This window comes from Electrona antarctica (assembly GCF_951216825.1).
Source record: "Electrona antarctica genome assembly, chromosome: 22".
NCBI lineage: Eukaryota > Metazoa > Chordata > Actinopteri > Myctophiformes > Myctophidae > Electrona > Electrona antarctica.
The window spans coordinates 14,904,912-14,923,496 of record NC_136805.1 but is presented as its reverse complement, the minus strand read 5'-3'; the positions used below and the strand labels follow the sequence as shown (position 1 = coordinate 14,923,496).

The 18,585-nt window shown below is 40.6% G+C and overlaps 2 protein-coding genes across 4 annotated transcripts; both read left to right on the top strand.

The window, feature by feature from the left end:
• Positions 1 to 1,803: 1,803 nt before the first annotated feature.
• cabp5a (calcium binding protein 5a) lies at positions 1,804 to 6,261 on the top strand. 2 transcript variants are annotated; one of them, XM_079492706.1, is made up of 7 exons: positions 1,804 to 1,875; positions 2,426 to 2,475; positions 3,040 to 3,070; positions 3,795 to 3,938; positions 4,122 to 4,231; positions 5,195 to 5,342; positions 6,022 to 6,261. In XM_079492706.1, the coding sequence occupies exons 1-7, from the start codon at positions 1,860 to 1,862 to the stop codon at positions 6,045 to 6,047; spliced, it is 525 nt and encodes a 174-aa protein (XP_079348832.1). In that variant the 5' UTR covers positions 1,804 to 1,859; the 3' UTR covers positions 6,048 to 6,261. The 2 variants fall into 2 exon arrangements, with proteins under 2 accessions (XP_079348832.1, XP_079348833.1); XM_079492707.1 differs by lacking the exons at positions 1,804 to 1,875; positions 2,426 to 2,475 and adding exons at positions 2,602 to 2,665; positions 2,766 to 2,830 and having other exon boundaries at positions 3,043 to 3,070.
• Positions 6,262 to 13,972: 7,711 nt separating this feature from the next.
• On the top strand, positions 13,973 to 18,067 carry nif3l1 (NIF3 NGG1 interacting factor 3-like 1). 2 transcript variants are annotated; one of them, XM_079492705.1, is made up of 7 exons: positions 13,973 to 14,106; positions 15,473 to 15,831; positions 16,035 to 16,191; positions 16,321 to 16,444; positions 16,745 to 16,883; positions 17,228 to 17,308; positions 17,465 to 18,066. In XM_079492705.1, the coding sequence occupies exons 2-7, from the start codon at positions 15,477 to 15,479 to the stop codon at positions 17,647 to 17,649; spliced, it is 1,041 nt and encodes a 346-aa protein (XP_079348831.1). In that variant the 5' UTR covers positions 13,973 to 14,106; positions 15,473 to 15,476; the 3' UTR covers positions 17,650 to 18,066. The 2 variants fall into 2 exon arrangements, with proteins under 2 accessions (XP_079348831.1, XP_079348830.1); XM_079492704.1 differs by having other exon boundaries at positions 13,977 to 14,106; positions 15,230 to 15,831; positions 17,465 to 18,067.
• Positions 18,068 to 18,585: the final 518 nt, after the last annotated feature.

Sequence of the window (18,585 nt, the reverse complement as noted above, 5' to 3'; positions counted from 1 at the left end):
GGGTAGATAATCCAAATGGGCTTCTAATAAAGACGTTCAATGTCAAATTTATGATTCAAACAAAATGGTTGGAAGATGTCCTTCTAATCCTTTCTTTATTATTGTTTACACTGACTGTGATGCGTGACTGTTGGAGCAACATATTCCATTGATTGATTGATTGATTGAAAAATGTATTAACAGTTTGCAGAATTACAGTACATTTCAAGTACAAACTCAATACAAAGACTGTTAACTGTGAGTGGACGACCCAATTAAGCATTACACTTGGCAGAGGCAAGGAGGCAACCAGGTGCTCAGGAGGTGTGTAGGTATAAAAAATGTATAAAAATGGTAAAAAGGTGCTCCTGGGATCCATCGGGATAACAACACGATATAGAGAAAAGAGGAGATCCGGGCACACTTGATGTCAAAAGGAGGAAATATTTTATTGAACCGACATGTTTCGACCTATACGGTCTTCATCAGGGCTGCAAAGCATTACACTTGTTTCCAATAGGGTCCACCATGTTCAAATCATCATTTACATCTGTATGCTGAATAGACAACTAACAGTTTTCTTAGTTTTGGCTTAAAATTAAAGTGCATTGCATAGCATGTGATTAAAGTTTTAGCTATTTTAATACAGAACAGAGCAAAGGTGTGCAGATCAGCTTAAAAAAGAGGCTTATCAAAATGACCTGAAAATTGGAACACAAAACAAGCTCAAATATAATGCCTTTTTTGTGAGCGAGATCAAATTGACCGACCATGTTGGTCGTTGATTCGATCTCGCCTCTCCTATATATATTGTATATAAAGAAGGAAACATTTAAAGTCAAGCTTTCACTGTCATAAAAAGGGGTTAGGTTGGGTAAGGGTAATTGTGCAGATCTGACCTGAAAACCACAGAACTGAAAAAGAATACAAAAACAAAGCAAACAAGCAATTCTACCCTCCAAACTGTAAGTTGAGATCTGTAAGTATTCCGTTAATTTTCCTAGCAGGGGTATCGCGTGTACCTTCAAAAGAACCCCAGGCCCTCTCCCTTTAAATCATGCATGACCTGCGTCCTCACCTCCTGTCCCAGGGATTTACTCCTGATGTGGAAAAGGTAATCACATTTTGTACACAAGTAAAAGTATCAATACTGCAATGTAGAACTACTTCGTTACAAGTAAAAGTCCGGGAATGTACTTGAGTAAAAGTACAAAAGTATTGGCATCAAAATGTACTTGAAGTACCAAAGTACTCATCTTGCAGAATGTCCCATATTTCAAGTTTTCAAATGTATAAAAATCTTTTGAAAATAGCAGATCTACAAGCTCACAATGTGTCGCGATGTGACGCATTGTGAGCTTGTAGATCGGCTATTTTCAAATGGCCAAAATGTATAGGCCTAATAGGGCTGAAATGGTATGAAGTAGTAAAGTAAAAGTACAATATTTGCCCCTGAGATGTAGTGGAGTAGAAGTAAAACTGGAAATTGGAAATACTCAAGTAAAGTACTTAACTCGACATTGTACTTAAGTACAGAACTTAAGTAAATGTACTTACGGTAATTACTTTACACCACTGCCCAGGGATAACTCCTCCCTCCAGCAGCATACAGTACAACTCCACACACAGCCACCACACACCTCGCTCCATTCATTCAGCATCAGTGCATGCCAACAGGTCGGCCAGGCTGGCTCGCTACACACGCACAGGCAGGGCTGTCCTGTAGTGTAGAGGAGGCGCTCAACTGATACGGAGCAAGAAGAGGACTACCTCGCTCCACGGACAAAACCACCGGCCGCAGGACGTCATCCTCTACTTTTACACTACACTGCTGGGAAATAAATTAAGATAAGACTTTAAGCCTTTAGCAGCTGCAATATATGAACAGAGAGGACGGTGAGTGGAATACTTTTATTTCTATGAATTGTGTCTTGAAACGTTGGTAAAAATGTATAATTCATTCATTGTCATGTGTATGTAATGTGATATCATGTCATGACAGATTCAGGTTCAGTCAAAATCAAGTATCATTAAAATTATCAGAAGCACTGTGTGTTAAAGGTATATTTTTGGTTAAAACAAAATGCATTTTTTCTTTTTGTTAAAAAGTTAAAGTTAAAGTTCTAATAGTAACCATTGGTATAGACTCTATAACAATGGTTACTATTAGAACTCCAGCTTATAAATAAATAAATACAATTCCAGATGGGTTGCCAATTTCAGCCAGCCTGGAGAGAGTACCCATAGTGTATAGTAAAAATAATAATAATAAACACTCTACAGCAACGATTACTATCATAATATTGTTATTTAGCACTTAATCACTTACTTCACCTTTAAAACATAGTGCAAGGTCAAAGTCACCTATTTTGTCATTTTAAAGAGTGCCTAATTAATTGTAGCTTTTTATTCATAACTTACACTTGTTTATTATTACCTTGTACAGGTATGAGCCACGGAGCAGCATGCATTTTCCTGCGAGGAGGAAAGAATGTTGTAAGTATAAATAATAATACAAATAATTGTTTTTTGTATGTGAGGGAACTTGTAAAGTACTTGTATTTGTAACAGCTGCATAACAACAGGACAAAAGCCAGAGGTAAAGCTTATCATTTTATCATTCAGTTGAAGAGATAATGACAAAGGAGCATCCTGGGCAATCTGCTACGAACGTTTTTAAGTTAAGGTAACTGCACGCGTGTCACAGAACAACATGCATCTTCCAAACAATAAATGAAATAAAACAAATACATCAGCTAGTCAGTATTGTTGGGCGTGCTTTTCAGGTTCTCCACAGTTGAACAGCTCCATACAAAACATGGGTGTAATCTGCCCCGGATGCAAGAAGAAGGTGCTAATCTCTTCACAACAATGGCATTTCATTTTAAATGAAATGAAAAGTGTACAAAAGTACACTATGTGCAGTGTGGTGTATGCTAGATGCGTAGCTATCTCGCATGGAAGATTTTGAATTAACTATAACTACTGTACTTTTTCTTACCAACAGCTATTTGCTTTTAACTAAATGTAAATTGGCCAAATGTTTTTTCTTGTTTGCAGCAGAGAGAATTGGCTGAAGAAGAGATTGAGGGTAAATAAAACAACTATTCTCATTGTTTCCTCTTGTGTATAGTCATTGTTAAAAAATCACACCCATGTGAGGTGAGGGCAAGTGGGGAACTATCATCATACATCATATACATCACATTCCATGCTCAGCCAATCAAATCATCACAAATGCGATTCCGGGCCAATCACAATTTGCGTCTTCACCTCACTTTTGTCTTCAATGTTTCTGTTTACACACACACAGAAAGCTAGCACCCCTCAAACCTTCCATCTTTACATTGTGTTAATATATGACCTATTATATTATTTGCCCATTAATCGTGATCAATTGCTTTACATCAATTCTCAGTTAGATTTCAAGCTTCAATTAAAATGTATAGTTTCATCCGAAACGACATTAATTTCAATTGACATTCCATTTAAGGAAACGTTCTCTCACCAATAACCACGTGAACCAAATTCAGCGGGAAGTAGTTGATCTACAATGCAACTCGTTGTGAGCTCGTATCTGCAATTTTCTGTGAAGAGATTTAGTGTAGAAGAGAAAAAAGCCTGCTATAGACTCCTTGGTATTTGGGTATATAGGATATAACACTTAAATCTTATACCAGAATGTCCCAGGGGTCTACGTGGTTAATTAATGTGTTAATATTAATGAACCACTTAAACTTTAAGTGGTTAATGAATATTGCTATGTTAATTTGCTAGAAGATGCTATGCAACCTTTTTCTTTGTTGTAACTGCAGAACTAAGGGATGCGTTCAATGAGTTCGACAAGGACAAAGATGGGTTGATCTCCTGTAAGGACCTTGGTAACCTGATGAGGACCATGGGATACATGCCCACAGAGATGGAGTTAATTGAATTGAGCCAAAACATCAACATGAACCGTAAGTGGTAATGTATACGCCATTGTTCGGCAGACAGTGTCATTTGCCCAGAATAACTGATTTTGAAATCAGATGTCGTATTGCGGACAGTAAATTTGTCTTAACGAGTAGACACTGACCGATCATGATATATGGCTGTTTCCATGCAATGTGTCGTTCCTGACGGTCTCATCTTCTCTCCAGTTGGTGGCATGGTCGACTTTGAGGACTTCGCGGAGCTGATGACCCCCAAACTCCTGGCAGAAACTGCAGGAATGATTGGCATGAAAGAGCTGAAAGATGCATTCAAAGAGGTGAGAGAGAAATATCCGTCATTAATAAATACAAACCTTTTATAGTAGGATATTCACATACAGTATATTTGTATGTGAATTTATCCATTTGTAACTATGAGAGTTACAGGTCCATTTGCTACTCCATTTGTAGCAAAACTGTTGGACGGTCATTGTCAAATGACATTTTCCACAGCTGGACAGCTCATTACAAAACATGGTTGCGTTATTTAGAAGCCCCTCAATGTGTGATTCGAATTTGGGGCAGATTTCTTGCTTAAAAGGCTCCCTCCGGCATGTTTTGGAAGCAAATCGTAGCCAATCTGAATGAATATGAAGAATCTGACTGATAAATCTTGATCACATGATGACTCCAGAAATAATATTTACAGATGTGTGTGAGTTTTGGACAAAATCTATAGGGAGTAGTAGCAAAAAGTGAGTTTTTAAGAAAATGCTAAAGGGTGAAAAACAATCTGTGGCGTTCTGTGATGATCCAAGGAATACTGGGAACAGGTTTAACAATCTGTGGCGTTCTGTGATGATCCAAGGAATACTGGGAACAGGTTAAAACAATCTGTGGAGTGATGATCCAAGGAATACTGGGAACAGGTGTTTCGATTGTACGTACAGCCTATGGTTAAAACATGAAGCGGCCTGTTATAGCATCACCATGAGGCCGATTTGAAAAATCTGAGGTAGAGGTTCTTCCTTGGTCTACTGGAAGTACACACACACACACACACACACACACACACACACACACACACACACACACACACACACACACACACACACACACACACACACACACACACACACACACACACACACACACACACACACACACACACACACACACACACACACACACACACACGGATGGATGGACAGGGGCAAAAACATAATGTCCCACCCTCGGCCGTTCAGTGGAGATAATAATCAAACAATTGTGTTTGATATTAAACTGTTCCCCCTGGTTAGTTTGATGTAGATGGAGACGGATCAATCACAACAGAAGAGCTGCGGTCAGCCATGACTAAGCTGCTGGGAAAACAAGTTAACCACCAAGAGATTGAAGCCATAGTAAAAGAAGCAGATAACGATGGTGATGGCAGTGTAGACTTTGAAGGTAAGCATTCTAACTGTTTACCAAACATTAGCAACTGTCTAACAAATGTAAATAACTGTACAAGCAGGGTTTGATTTGTTGGGGGGAGGGTGGTCGTGGGGATATGATTTTATGGCCGATGGGGATATGTTTTATCCCTGCTTCTGGGCAGACTGAATTACATACATGCATTTCTAGTGTAGACTGTCTGATATGTTTGACATACCGGTAATTATTGTGATATATAATATCACAATTTAACCCCTTAAACCCTGCATACATAGAGTCCACACTCTCAACCAGAAATGACAAAATGGCGACGGGAGTACACTATACAGTTAAATCATGTTTATTTATCAATTTGTCATGCAGAGTGTACAAATGTAACCAAATGCCAAATGGAGTATAGTCTTGACTCCTTCCATGAGAACCAAAACCAATTAAGAACTCCATTTCTAAGATGGCTGATCATGTGGGGACATTATCAAAGTTGTTATTCATGTTCTTGACAACTTCCGGTCACTTGCAGACCATGAACTCTCTGCGTCTATACTGGTCAATAAGGTCATATATTTATACCCAGTCTCACTCATATATTCCATACGCTTGCGAGATATAAAAAGGAGGCAAACTAGGTCTATTACAATGTCATATTATCAAGCTGATTATACTGTTCTTTTCCTCGTTTCTCCTCCTACAGAGTTTGTCAAAATGATGTCCATCTGAGCCAAGGAAGATTTCACATCAGAAAATATAATATTCCTCTGCTGACAGTGTCACTTTCACTCAAATAGCGTACCGAGACAGACACACATGGACAACATATTTATGGTCACATCCAACAAATGTAATATAAATGGACACTCAAAACATATCAATTCACTCTCAACAAGAATATCAACAACTATGAAAAGACAATATTGTCCCCCTCTTCTTGCGAAATGTAAACATATTGTTTTGTTTTATTATATGATTTGTATGTTTGTAAAATGGGACATTTTGGAATGTTTTATTTTGAAAATGCATTTCTTGATGAATGTGTTTATTCTTCATTAAATGATTCTAAAAAAAATGCTGTTATTATAAATGGAAAATAATTATTACAACAAAAGTGAATGAGTCTGCAATAGACATTTAATATTTATATGAATGGAACAAAAAAATGTAACACAGATTATAGAAATGTTCAAACAAAAAACAGTTGTTTTCATTCAACAGATGGGCAGAGTAGATAACCCAGCAGTCTTCCAGAAGGGTTCTATGGAATAATGATAGGATTTTGTGCAATTGTTATTGCTAGGCTAGGCTAGGCTAGGTTGTGCGGAAGGAATTTACTGAAAATTAATCACTTTGGGTTTCAAATATTCCGCTGTGTTACTAACTAACAAGTAACAATATGACATCATTTAATCAAAGTCCTATAAACTACAACATGCAAACCTTTCATCCCAACACAAAAAACAACAATATAAATATATGCAGCAAATTCTGCACATCTTTATATAGTGCGATATAGTTTGCATAATAAATCTGCAATTAAGCCCTAGGATCTTTATTAGACATCTGGCGACAGGCGGACTTGGTTGATGGGGGAATTGTGTGACAGTGAGATTTGAATGAAGGATTGAGCAACAATATCTCCTAATGGAAGACAGTAACATTAAAAAGCAAATCTGTGACCAAAAATGGATGTGGGCCAGTGATTTAACAGAACTGCTCTCAGACAAGGTCATCTGAAAAAAGTTGACATAGAAACACAAGATTAAGAGCTATTTAATGCATTTATAAATGAGATAAAATTCCATCCCCTCTGCAACAAAGACTAGGCCTACCGCTGGGAACATTAAGGTGGTACCCCTTTCTGAATTTAGCATCTATTTTGTCTAAACACCATGGGAATGTGTTAACTATTTCTGCAAGGAGCTTTGGTCTCCCCTCATTTTGTTTGTCACACTCCACCAACACTAGACATACCAAACTTTAACAGTATACAATTTCACATGAAACGACATCACAAAAGGTCCAGAACAAGATCAGTGTGGGTTACTTTATACAAGTAAGACAAAATTGTGTCAGATGTTGAATAGTACTGTACCCACTATTACATCACATTATTATCCAGCCTTCATTGTCATCATTGTCTACCCTCATTGACAACAGGAACTTTGGTGCAAAGCAAGTACACTGGAAATGAAACTGGATTTGAGTCTAGCCACGCGAGGCTAACAAAGCATGTATTCTGCAGAGGTCACAGTCATGGCCAGGCAATCATTCGTTACTTCATGACAAAAAGCAGCCAGGAACTATTTCAAATAGACAGACAGCTGGCCAGTACACCAAGGCTTATAGTAGTACCATCAATTACCAAACATGAACCCAACCATACCCTAAACCCAGTAGCAGACCCAATAACTCACAGCTGTCAGATGGCACACTATGGATTGGATACGGCTGTTGCAAAGTGCACAGATGTAGTCAATACAACACCACATTTGAGCGTTATGTAACACATTGCATTGGTCTTTTTCCATACACAAAATATCTACATTGTTTGTCTCCTGGCCAATTAAAAAGCAGGAGGAATGAGCGAGAGGGACATAACAAGTAAAAAGAGATTTAACATTTTCTCTCTGCTTCTTGACTACACTGTCAATAAAAGGACAAACAATTATGAATGTGCCAGGACAACAATAATTCTTAAAAGAAACAGAGTGTGTGTGTGTGTGTGTGTGTGTGTGTGTGTGTGTGTGTGGTGTTAATTTAACTCTGGGAGTGTACTAATCTAGGGTCTATTTGGTTACATGTGTACACTGACTCTCTGAGTTACAAATTGATAAATTGGAGACAAAGGACACGTTTAAAATGATGTAATACTCTGCTCTGGCATGACCTTAGACACGAATCAGCCCTGATCCTTCTAATGTCCGGTGCATGCTTACTGTTCATTAATCCAAAATAATCTCTCTCTCTCCCTCTCTATCCCTTTGCACCACAGTGTAAAGCAGCTCATTGCAGTGCACTTTCGGGTGACTGCATGACGCATTAACAGTTTGCATATTCAACGCCCTGGCCTCTCCCTCTCGTTGTGCTTGTGTCCGGACCGGATTTCCCTGAAGTCTTCCTATTGTATTAAAGAGAAAATCCGTACTAATCCTTCTGGGAAGAGGACCATATATATCTGGGGCCGGTTGCATACTGGGTTAATGCTCATTAACCTTTCTATCGTTTCCTGTTCATCTCAACTCAGCACAACGTTATTTGTTTACACTTGTATAATGATGTGAGCATCCACACTTCTGAACGATAATGTTATGTGCATGTTGAGCAATATTGAACAAGATACCGTGTAGATTAGATTCTAATGGATTTTGATTGCCCGTCAGTGTTTCTATTGTTCATCAAACTGCGCTAAAATAAATGGTTTATCAATGTCATTGTGGTGTAGATTCCGCCATCCACTTAAAGATGGAATACCGTGATTTCTTCCCCCTAAAGCAAGATCCTCAGGTGCTACACCCAAGTATGCCTGGTTTTGCCTGGCCTTGGTCCCAGCCTTACTCATCTGCGAAGAGAAAAGCCTGGTCACAACCTAAGGCATAGAGTGCATAGCCATAGTGTCAGGGCCCTCGAACATCCGTCAGATGGATTTCCCCCGGATACGATATTTTTCGACCAATCACAACACTTGTTTCATACACGCACAATGTAAACAGATTTGTAAAGTGTCAACGTAATTTCCTTGATCGGTACTTCCACCAAAATCCCGCTACTTCCGCCAAATTCCAGCAATGCACTTAACTCTACAGCGTGGTCTTGCCCAGCGTGGGTTTTGCCAGGTGTCATGTGGGCGGTAGTCTCGCCTAGCCAGATAACTATTCCACAATCTCCGAACGCTATATAGTCTGGAACTACACCTCCGATCCAAGTAATCTGTTAAAAATATATTTTAAAATAACTTTAGAGCTTATTTTTTAATTTCCATTTCTGCAGCAAGCAGCAAGCTATATGCTTATTGCTTAGATGATTTCTATTCATATTGGAATAAATTTGCACGACTGTAAAGTACATATTATTTATAAAGCACCTTTCAAAACAAAGTTACAAAGTGGTGCAATTGAACAACAATACAAAACAATCAAGTTAAAACAAGGCACACAGGAGCAATAACACAACGAGAAATAAAAGCAAAACCATTGACAACATAGAAAAGGGTCAGATAAAAGTTTACAAGACAAAATGTATCCTAAATAAAAATGTTTTTAACAAGATCTTAAAACCGTCAACAGACTCAGCATTTTTAATTGACAAGGGTAGGGCATTCCACAGTGTGGGAGCAACCACTGCAAAGTAGGACCGGTCCAGCTTGGTTACGAGTTTGTTCGCAGGAATCTTCAGAAGGCCTTTGTCAGAGGACCTGAGAGATCTCACATTTGGCTTTGCCTCCAGTAAGTCCGAGATATAAAGTGGGGCTAGGCCATGTAATGCCTTAAACTTAAAGTCTGTTAAAATAATTTTAAAATCGATTCTAGATTTGATAGGCAGCCAGTGAAGTGCAGCCAGTACGGGCCCTTAAGTCAGACCTCCCGTTATTCCGACATGTGCTGCAGGTTACAAATCACCCGTGCTGCGGGTTATAAATCACCCGTGCAAATCACCCGTGGCTTCCTGTGAGGTTAGGGTTAGGGATAGTGTTAGTAATGGTTAGTAATGGTCGGACTAACTGGAGGTCGGACCAATGCCACAGTACCAGTCTTATATGTGCTCTGCGGTTTGTGTTGGTGAGAATTCTAGCAGCTGTATTCTGTACTAATTATAGTTTGAATAGAGGAAGAGCTAATGGGTAGTGTAGAGTCCATTGCAGTAGTCAAGACGGGACGAGACGAAAGCAGGAATGATTTTATCCAGGTCTTGGGAAGTGAAGATTGGTTTGATTTTTGCTATATTCTATAAGTGATAGAAACATGATTGGGAAACCTTCTTTACGTGGAACTCGAAGTTCATATGTTTATATCAAAAAAGCCGCCCAGAGTTTTTGCAGTGTCTGTTATGTTGGATGCCAGTGGGCCCAGGGAGAGCCGCATTGCGTTTGTGATACTTTCGCAAACCCAGAAGTAGAGGAGGCTCCACTTCAGCTTTATATTTTAATCATGATAGAGCTTCCGTTGCAACAGACTGTATGATGGAAGCATTTGAAAATTGCGAGAGGCAACAGTCTGGCAACGCTAGACTAGGTGGGCGGTGATCCACCTGCACTGAAGCTGCACCTACAGCCAGGCCTGGAATTTCATCCTTTTAGGGGCAAGGCCACTTGGCCTTTAGTGTGGTCAACTTTTTAAGGGCACAAGGCCAAGTGCCAGGGCATGAAGGCCATCAATTAAAAAATGATTTTCCGATGAACATTGGTTCAGAACAGTGCTTCTTAAATAAATAATCACAGCTTTAAATAACAAAATATAAGTAGCTACTGTTGTAAAATATTGTAAACATGTTTTGGGGACCCAGTCCAGAGATGAAAATCATAATGAAATGGCCTAGGACCCTGTCAGGCTGTCACCCTAGGCTAATTAATATAAATTTAATTTGGGGGTCCTTGAAATTTAAATGGCTGAGGATCATTGGGTTAAACTGAGTTAATTCACATAAAATACAATGACAGCCTACATAACTTTTGAATAAGGGCTTGGTTTAGAAAAGCCTATATTTTGTGCTAAACTAATATATTGAATAACATGGCATTGTAGAGAGGTTAGTGACAGATAAGATAATTTCTCCATTGTGGGGCTGCACCGCTGCAGGACTGAGGACTCTGCAGTAAGTCAACACAAAGTGAAAGTGCAGCTTCAAATCAGTTTTTTGTTCTTACCTGGAGACAGTGTGTGCTGTGCACAGGGGAACAATTGTTTAATTATATCCATGGTGTCTTTCTGTCGCTATCCATAATGCGACGCAAAAGTACATTTATGTTTGTTTTGGTGGGCTAGATAGATTCGGTAGATCTCCTCCTTGTATGGACAGCCACGCTGTTTCGCATTAGACAAAAGGAAATCAGCTGGACCATGTCCGACCAACGTTAATACATGTGACGTAGGACCGCCACACTGTCGCAACTGTAGGAAACATTGTTTTGTTTTGAGTGATAGTTGCAGTTTGACCGGATAGCTAGATTAGCTACACTAGTAGGCAGCGTGTGGGCTAAATGCCCTCTGTTTACTCTGTCAGTGCGTGTATGTGTGGCGCGGAGGAGGAGGCGTGCGGGTGTGTGTGTGTGTGTGTGTGTGTGTGTGTATGCGCGCGTCATGACGACCAGCGGCAGCGGGGGTAGTTATTAAGGCAAAGTACCGCAAAATAATCAAACCACTTTGCAAATGGCAACACAACTACAACACAAATTTGTTCTGCGCGGGACGTGAGGGGAACATTGGTTACCGTAATGACTGGAAAATTGCGATAAACGGTAAAATGAACTTCTGTGGGCGCCGGTCGGGGCACCACGGCCACTGTGGCCGTATGGGCATATACTTTTTCGAGGGGCACACGGCCAAAGAGAGGGGCAACGACGGCCATGGCCGCCGTGGCCGCCGTGAAATTCCTGCCCTGCCTACAGCTGTTGTTGTATGATTAGGGGATGGGATGATATAATGAATTGCATTTTTATAGCGCTTTTCCAAGAAGTGCTCAAAGCGCTTTACAATGGGTCATTCATTCACATTGGGAGGTGAAGCGGCGAACAGTCGACGCCAGCGTCCTCACTTCCCACACCAATGGTGGTAAGCTCACACCGACCGACTCATTGGAGGCAATGTAGGGTTCAGTGCCCAAGGAAAGGACACTTCGACATGTGGACAGGAGGAGCCGGGATTCGAACCGCCGACCCAGGGATCATTGGACGACCTGCTCTACCTCCTGAGCCACAGCCGCCCATATATATTATATAGATATAATTTGTGTTGTCAGTGTCACTATATCTGGTGTATCTGGTGTATTTCGATTGGGCCTTTTTTTTAAACAGATGTTTATTGATTTTTCTTTACGTATTCACATATATGTTCATACTCGATTGGGCCTTTTGACTCAAAGGCTTTCAGCTTTCAGGAAGAAACCAAAAATACACAGGGAAGACATTTGAATATTCTAACCACACCTGGGGGTCTATAGTAATGTAACCCCTTAGACACATTAGAGCTTTTGTTCTATTAGACCTTCATCAGAGCATCAAATACTGTGCAACAGCTGATAAAGTGCACTTTCCCTAGATTGCCCAGGTAGAGTTTCAGCATGACTATACTGACTACACTTAATCTGATGGTGCACTGGAAGTTAACCTCAGATGACAAACTCTGAAAACAGCTAACTGCAAGAAGCAGCAAACAGACCCACCCGACCCATCATGAGACATACATGTCCCACCCCACCCGGAAAACATTGTTAAAATTAACGACACGACCCTGACCCCTGCCCAGTTGACTGATCCATTCCAACCCGGTTGACACAACCACCCAAACTGCAATAATTGCATCAGAAGGTTAACTGGACCCGCCCGACCTGCAGGTCAAGCCGCACATCATTAACACTCAGGGAATCCAAATTCTACTAAAAGGTCCATACAATAACTATCCACCATCATGTTACTTATGCATTGCCTTTGTTGGAACTTGACATTTCAGTTTAAGGTTGAGAACATTACTGAACCACAATTAGATCATGAGAATTTAACAGAAGAGAAAAGGAAGCCCCTGGGCCAGTTATCTTTTAGGGTCCCCCCACACTACCCAGAACGAGCAATTGGGTGGGCACACAAAAACACTACTCAAGTTGTAAGGCACAAGGGGATTAAGACTTGTACACATTATATGATATCAGTATTTAAAGTTTGTTCACATATTTTTTGCAATAAATAAAACGTATTCAAAACACTTACCAGGTCTGTTAGTGTTAGTCAGATGGCTATATACGGTACTGTAGGAGGGGACTTATAATTGTACAAAAATTATAATAAAATAACAAATCAACAACAACAACAGATTGAGTTACAGTTGTTGTTGAGTAGAGGCTGCATACATTGACATACATTGAGTGAGCAGCTTGACATGTCTTCTGCCCTACTCTACTCCCTGGCAGATCTGAGTAGGACGCAACATGATCCCAATTAATGTAGGCTGTGTTAAACTATTGTCATCAATTATTACTTACCTGCTGCAACTTGCAGGCTAACAGCATTTTACAGAGCGTGCCCCAGCAATGCAGAATGCACCAGCAATTTGGTAAATCTGATGGAAAATAGAAAATGATCTCAGTTGAGTATGCAAATCGAGCTCATTAAGTACAAAATAAATCAGTTGTATACTGTATAAACATTGCCTATATAGATATTTAAACATACAAATTGAGATACAAATAGGCAACACACTGATCAAGTCTGAGCACAGACATTGCATCACATTTTAGAGATAATAGTTAGGCAAAAAAGTAGCCAAAAATGAATCAGGGTTCGTTTTTATTCACTCGAGTTAAAAAAAGAAGAAAAAACAAGGTATTCAATAACTTTATGCAGTAACTACACTGCTGCAGTCCTTTCACAGTAGGCTAAATTACTGGAAATAAATTATTTAAAATATAACAGAGTCCACTCCCAAATATCAAATCAAATAGGTGACGTAGAATTCTGAATCGGAACACGGAAGTGTTCTGACTGTGGTCCTTAGACAGCAGCACACAGCGTGCACTGCTTGCTTGATTCACACGGAGACATTCTTTTTTACAACGTAAAAGTCCTTGAAAGTTAAAGGTATGGTGACATATAATAACCCTATGACGTTGTTGTGTAACAGAAAAGTGTATGACTCACTGTATGCTTTGTATGCGTGCAGTCATGTAGCGTTAGCATGTAGCTCTGCTCTGTCTGCAGCATACCTACCTCTGCAGCTGCCAGAGCCTGTTATTAATCTGAGAACCCATCGTCAAAAAATAAAGGAAAACAGCGCCCTCTTTTCCTTTGAATTTGACAGTCAGACAGTCAACAGCCTGTTATTGACAGACAGCACAGCTGGCGTCCTCCTAGCCCTGAAACATGACTGTGAAGTCTGATGACGCAACTGAAGCCAGTTTTACGCGATCGCTACATTTACAGTAAAAACGTGTACATAAACATTCAGATTTCAAATATAAAGTACTCACCACGTGTGCCACGGGTGTTAGAAATTTGCGGGGACAGCGATTAGCATTGCTGCATTCCTCGTTGTTTAATAAAGGGCATTTTTATCCGAGCGACCCAGCTATTTTTCTCTAACGGGGTGCGTTCGGAAAACTCAAACTTTCACACCGGGAGCGCACTCGCCTATTAGTTTGTATTGGCAGTGCGGTCAGCGTGCCTGTATCGAACACACCCGGTGTTTCAGAGTGCAACACTCCTTCCGACCGATAGGGGCGCGTAATTGAAAGCCTATGGCAAAATAACAGCTCGGATAAAAATGCCTTTTATTAAACAACGCGGTACCAGCACATTTCTAACACCCGTGGTATTTATGGCTTTATATTTGAAATGTGAATGTTCAACACAGTTGAGTCATGACCAAATTGAGAACTTCATAGAAGTTATACAAAATCTAAAAGGCTAAGATAGCACAAAATAAAATATAAATTATTAAACTGATTGTAAAACAATATATTTATCATCTACTGCGTGGATGATGAGGTTTGTTGTTACGGCTTTTCTGCGCAATTATCAAGGTCGGAGTTGTGCGTCAACCACACTCATTAATAATGAGTGTGCTAGTGCTTGTCATTTTCACTAACATCTGAGGTCTTGTTAACTTAAGTGAAATCCACATAAATACTCCTCCCATTGTTTAGTTTAAAAATATCTTGGTTGTCGCTTAACTAATTCTGAATGTTTGCTTTTGTGTGCGCAGGTTTACACAAATGTTGACTGGATGTAAAAATATATCCTGGAGATTATTGTCATTGGTTCCTAGAAGAGTTTGTAACAGAAGGAATTTGGCATCTGGTTCTCTTCGCTCTCTCTCGGCTACTTCTCTAACTCCCACTCACGACTGCTTCAGAATCAGGAGTAAACATATTTCTATTGCTCTCCGCCCTTCTCTTCACCTCGCTTATCTCACTCGCTCCCTATCTCATTCTGCTCATCTTACCAGCACAATGGACCTAAAGGAAGTTCTAGAGGTGCTGGAGCAGCTTGCTCCACTGTCACTGGCCGAGTCGTGGGACAATGTCGGCCTATTGGTGGAGCCGAGCAAAGCTCGCCCCATTAAAACCATCCTGCTGACCAATGATCTCACAGAGTCTGTCATGGAGGAGGCAGAGACCATGGGCTGTGACCTCATCATCTCATATCACCCTCCGTTGTTCCGGTCAATCAAGCGGTTGGTTCAGAAAGACTGGAAGCAGCGATTGGCCGTCCGTGCTGTGGAGGCGGGCATGGCGGTCTTCTCCCCTCACACTTCCTGGGACAGCGTTAAAGGGGGGGTGAATGATTGGCTTGTCGGGGGACTCGGTAAGAGGTCACCTTCAAGTGGAAAATGTGTCATGCATGCCAACAGTATCTGCAATCTGCATATTTAATGAAGCTACAGACTAGTAATCACCTTTGACACCGGACACTGGCTCAAGTAGTTTGTACAAGTGCCTTCCATATGATCCGCTGTATCTATTTTTCCATCACTGGTGTCTCTCTCATTCTCATTGTTTCTCTCTCAGGTAGTGGCAGGGTGTCAGTGCTGAGTCAAGCCTTTTGTAGTGCCCCACAGAGTCACAAGCTGGAATTCACTCTCAGGAGTGCAGTGGAGTTGAATACTATCACTCAAGAACTAAAGGCTGTTGACAGTGGGACCCTGATACAGCATTCAGTAACAAGGTGGATTAAGAGCGTCTGCTAAATGCCTAAATTGTAAATTGTAAGGTGCGTGTTTGCACTTCAGACATCATCAGGTTTTGATTATTTTGGTGTTTAATGGTATTTCATGTCTTCTCCATTGAACCCTAGTTCAGACAGCAGCAGTGTCCATGTCAGTGCTACATGCTGTGACTCAGCATTGACTCCCAGTGTACAGACTCTGCTACGACACAATGGCCCCAGCCAGTCTCTCAGCATTCTACAAATACAGAAGGTAATAATTACTGCAAGAAATAAACAAACTTCTGCATCCACTTTTGGGGATTCTTTCCCTCTAGGTCTTTTGAATAACACTGGGTTTTTTAAATCATCCCCATGGTCATTAAAAAGACCCCTTAAGGGCCATATAAACTTTAAATCCACATTAGGGGTGAGACATTTTTACACGACTGCTGCCAAATGGAGCTAGGAGCAGGTTTCCCCAGACATGGAATGTTTAGATTGTATTTCTGGAATTAGATGGCCTTTCACCATTATCTGTGTGGATCCTCATGTACATTGTCACGTCCCACAGACCCCTCTGCCAGGCCATGGACAAGGACGACTCAGCATTTTGGACAAGCCAGTAACAGTGGCAACGGCCATTGAGAAAATGAAGTCCCATTTGGGGATGAAACATCTCCGCCTGGCTCTCGGTGTGAGACAGACTCTAGGTAATAGGAAGATGAAGCACACAAGATGTTTAAACATACTTGAACATTATGGAGGCTGGTTGAAATAGGAAATGGGTTAGAAACATCACATGAAATCATCCAAAATTGCCAATTGTTTTGACCTGATGATCTCAAGCTTTCTGCACATTTTTGTTTGCAGATGGGCAGCACACAATGCAATCTCCAGTGTTAATTTATAAAATTCACTTAAAGTGAAAATAGAACCATTTAGTTCCATTTCTATACTCTTGAGTTGATTTAACACCAACAATTTACAGTGTAGGCAACCAGGGTCATGTGAGCCAAGTGTGTTTGTCACTGTCTGTGAACATTCTGTTGTACAGAGTCCATTGTGTCAACCGTGGCTGTGTGCGCTGGGTCAGGGGCCTCAGTGCTAAACGTCAGAGCAGACCTCTACGTCACAGGTAGGCAATAGTCAGCTGCCCACATTCTTTTATTGACTTTGGAAGTGATGAATCGTAATCTCCTGCATGTAGTATCTTCTGCATGCTGTACATTCTTCTGCATTAACTACGCAGGCATCGGTGGCATGAATCCTTAACAGCACGTCTTTCTGTCAGGTGAGATGTCCCACCACGAAGTGCTGGATGCCGTTGCTAAAGGAACCAGTGTCATCCTCAGTGACCATAGCAACAGCGAGCGGGGATTCCTGGCTGTGTTCCGGGAGAGGCTCGCAGTGCGCCTGCCCGACTCTGTGACCGTGGCTGTGTCACAAACTGACAGAGACCCACTGCAGGTGGTGTGACTGGAGCTCCAAGATGAAGATTTGAGGGATGTGCAGCTGACCCCAGATTAGTGTCGTGGGCAACTGCCAAGGCTGTGCAAAGTGATACTGATGGACACCCATGTCATTGATGATTTGGTGCAGGGCAACGCTGTTATGCAACAGTATCAATCAGCAATTATGGGACAATAAGTGTTTCTCAAAATGTCAAATCCTAGTACATAATTTCAATGTAAAGTGCTTCCTTACTACTGCTTTCCATGGGTTTCTGTCAAGTCTTTAATAAACTACATACATAAGATTGATTTTTGGTATTTTAGACAACATGCTCTCTGAACCCACAAATGCACAACAATGGCCTAAACCAAAGCATGTAATCTGCATTCCTAAACATGCGGTTCATGTATGCCGGGGTTTTATTCATTGCTAACACACTATTTTTTTAAATCCTGATATCTGGTGACATTAAGTGAGCCCTCAGCCTTATCCTCGGTGTGTACTTTGATGCAACATTTAAATTATTTAAAATAATGGGACACTTAAGCTGTCATGCACCAACTGTGTATCTTAACACTCAGCCATTCTCCTCAATGAAATTTGTTCAATTGGTACATTCTGTAGCATGGTCACACTCACTTTATTACTGCTGCAAAGTAGTTTTTTCTTGTATTATACTTTTTATATATATATATATATTTCACTTAAAGATAATTGGTCATTTCATTGTCTACTTAGGCTTTTTAAGCTGCTTGATTCAGTATTTTGATATTTGATATTCATTTTAGCTACCCCTTCCTATACAAACCCACTTCGACCTCCTTTTTAACCATGTTGGATTCATTGAAAACACCCGTCCTTTTCTCTGGTAACATACTGCCCTCCTAATACGTGAGGTGTCCGTGTTATTTGAATTACTTTTTTCATGCATTTCTTTCATGGAGCCTTATTCTTTCCCTG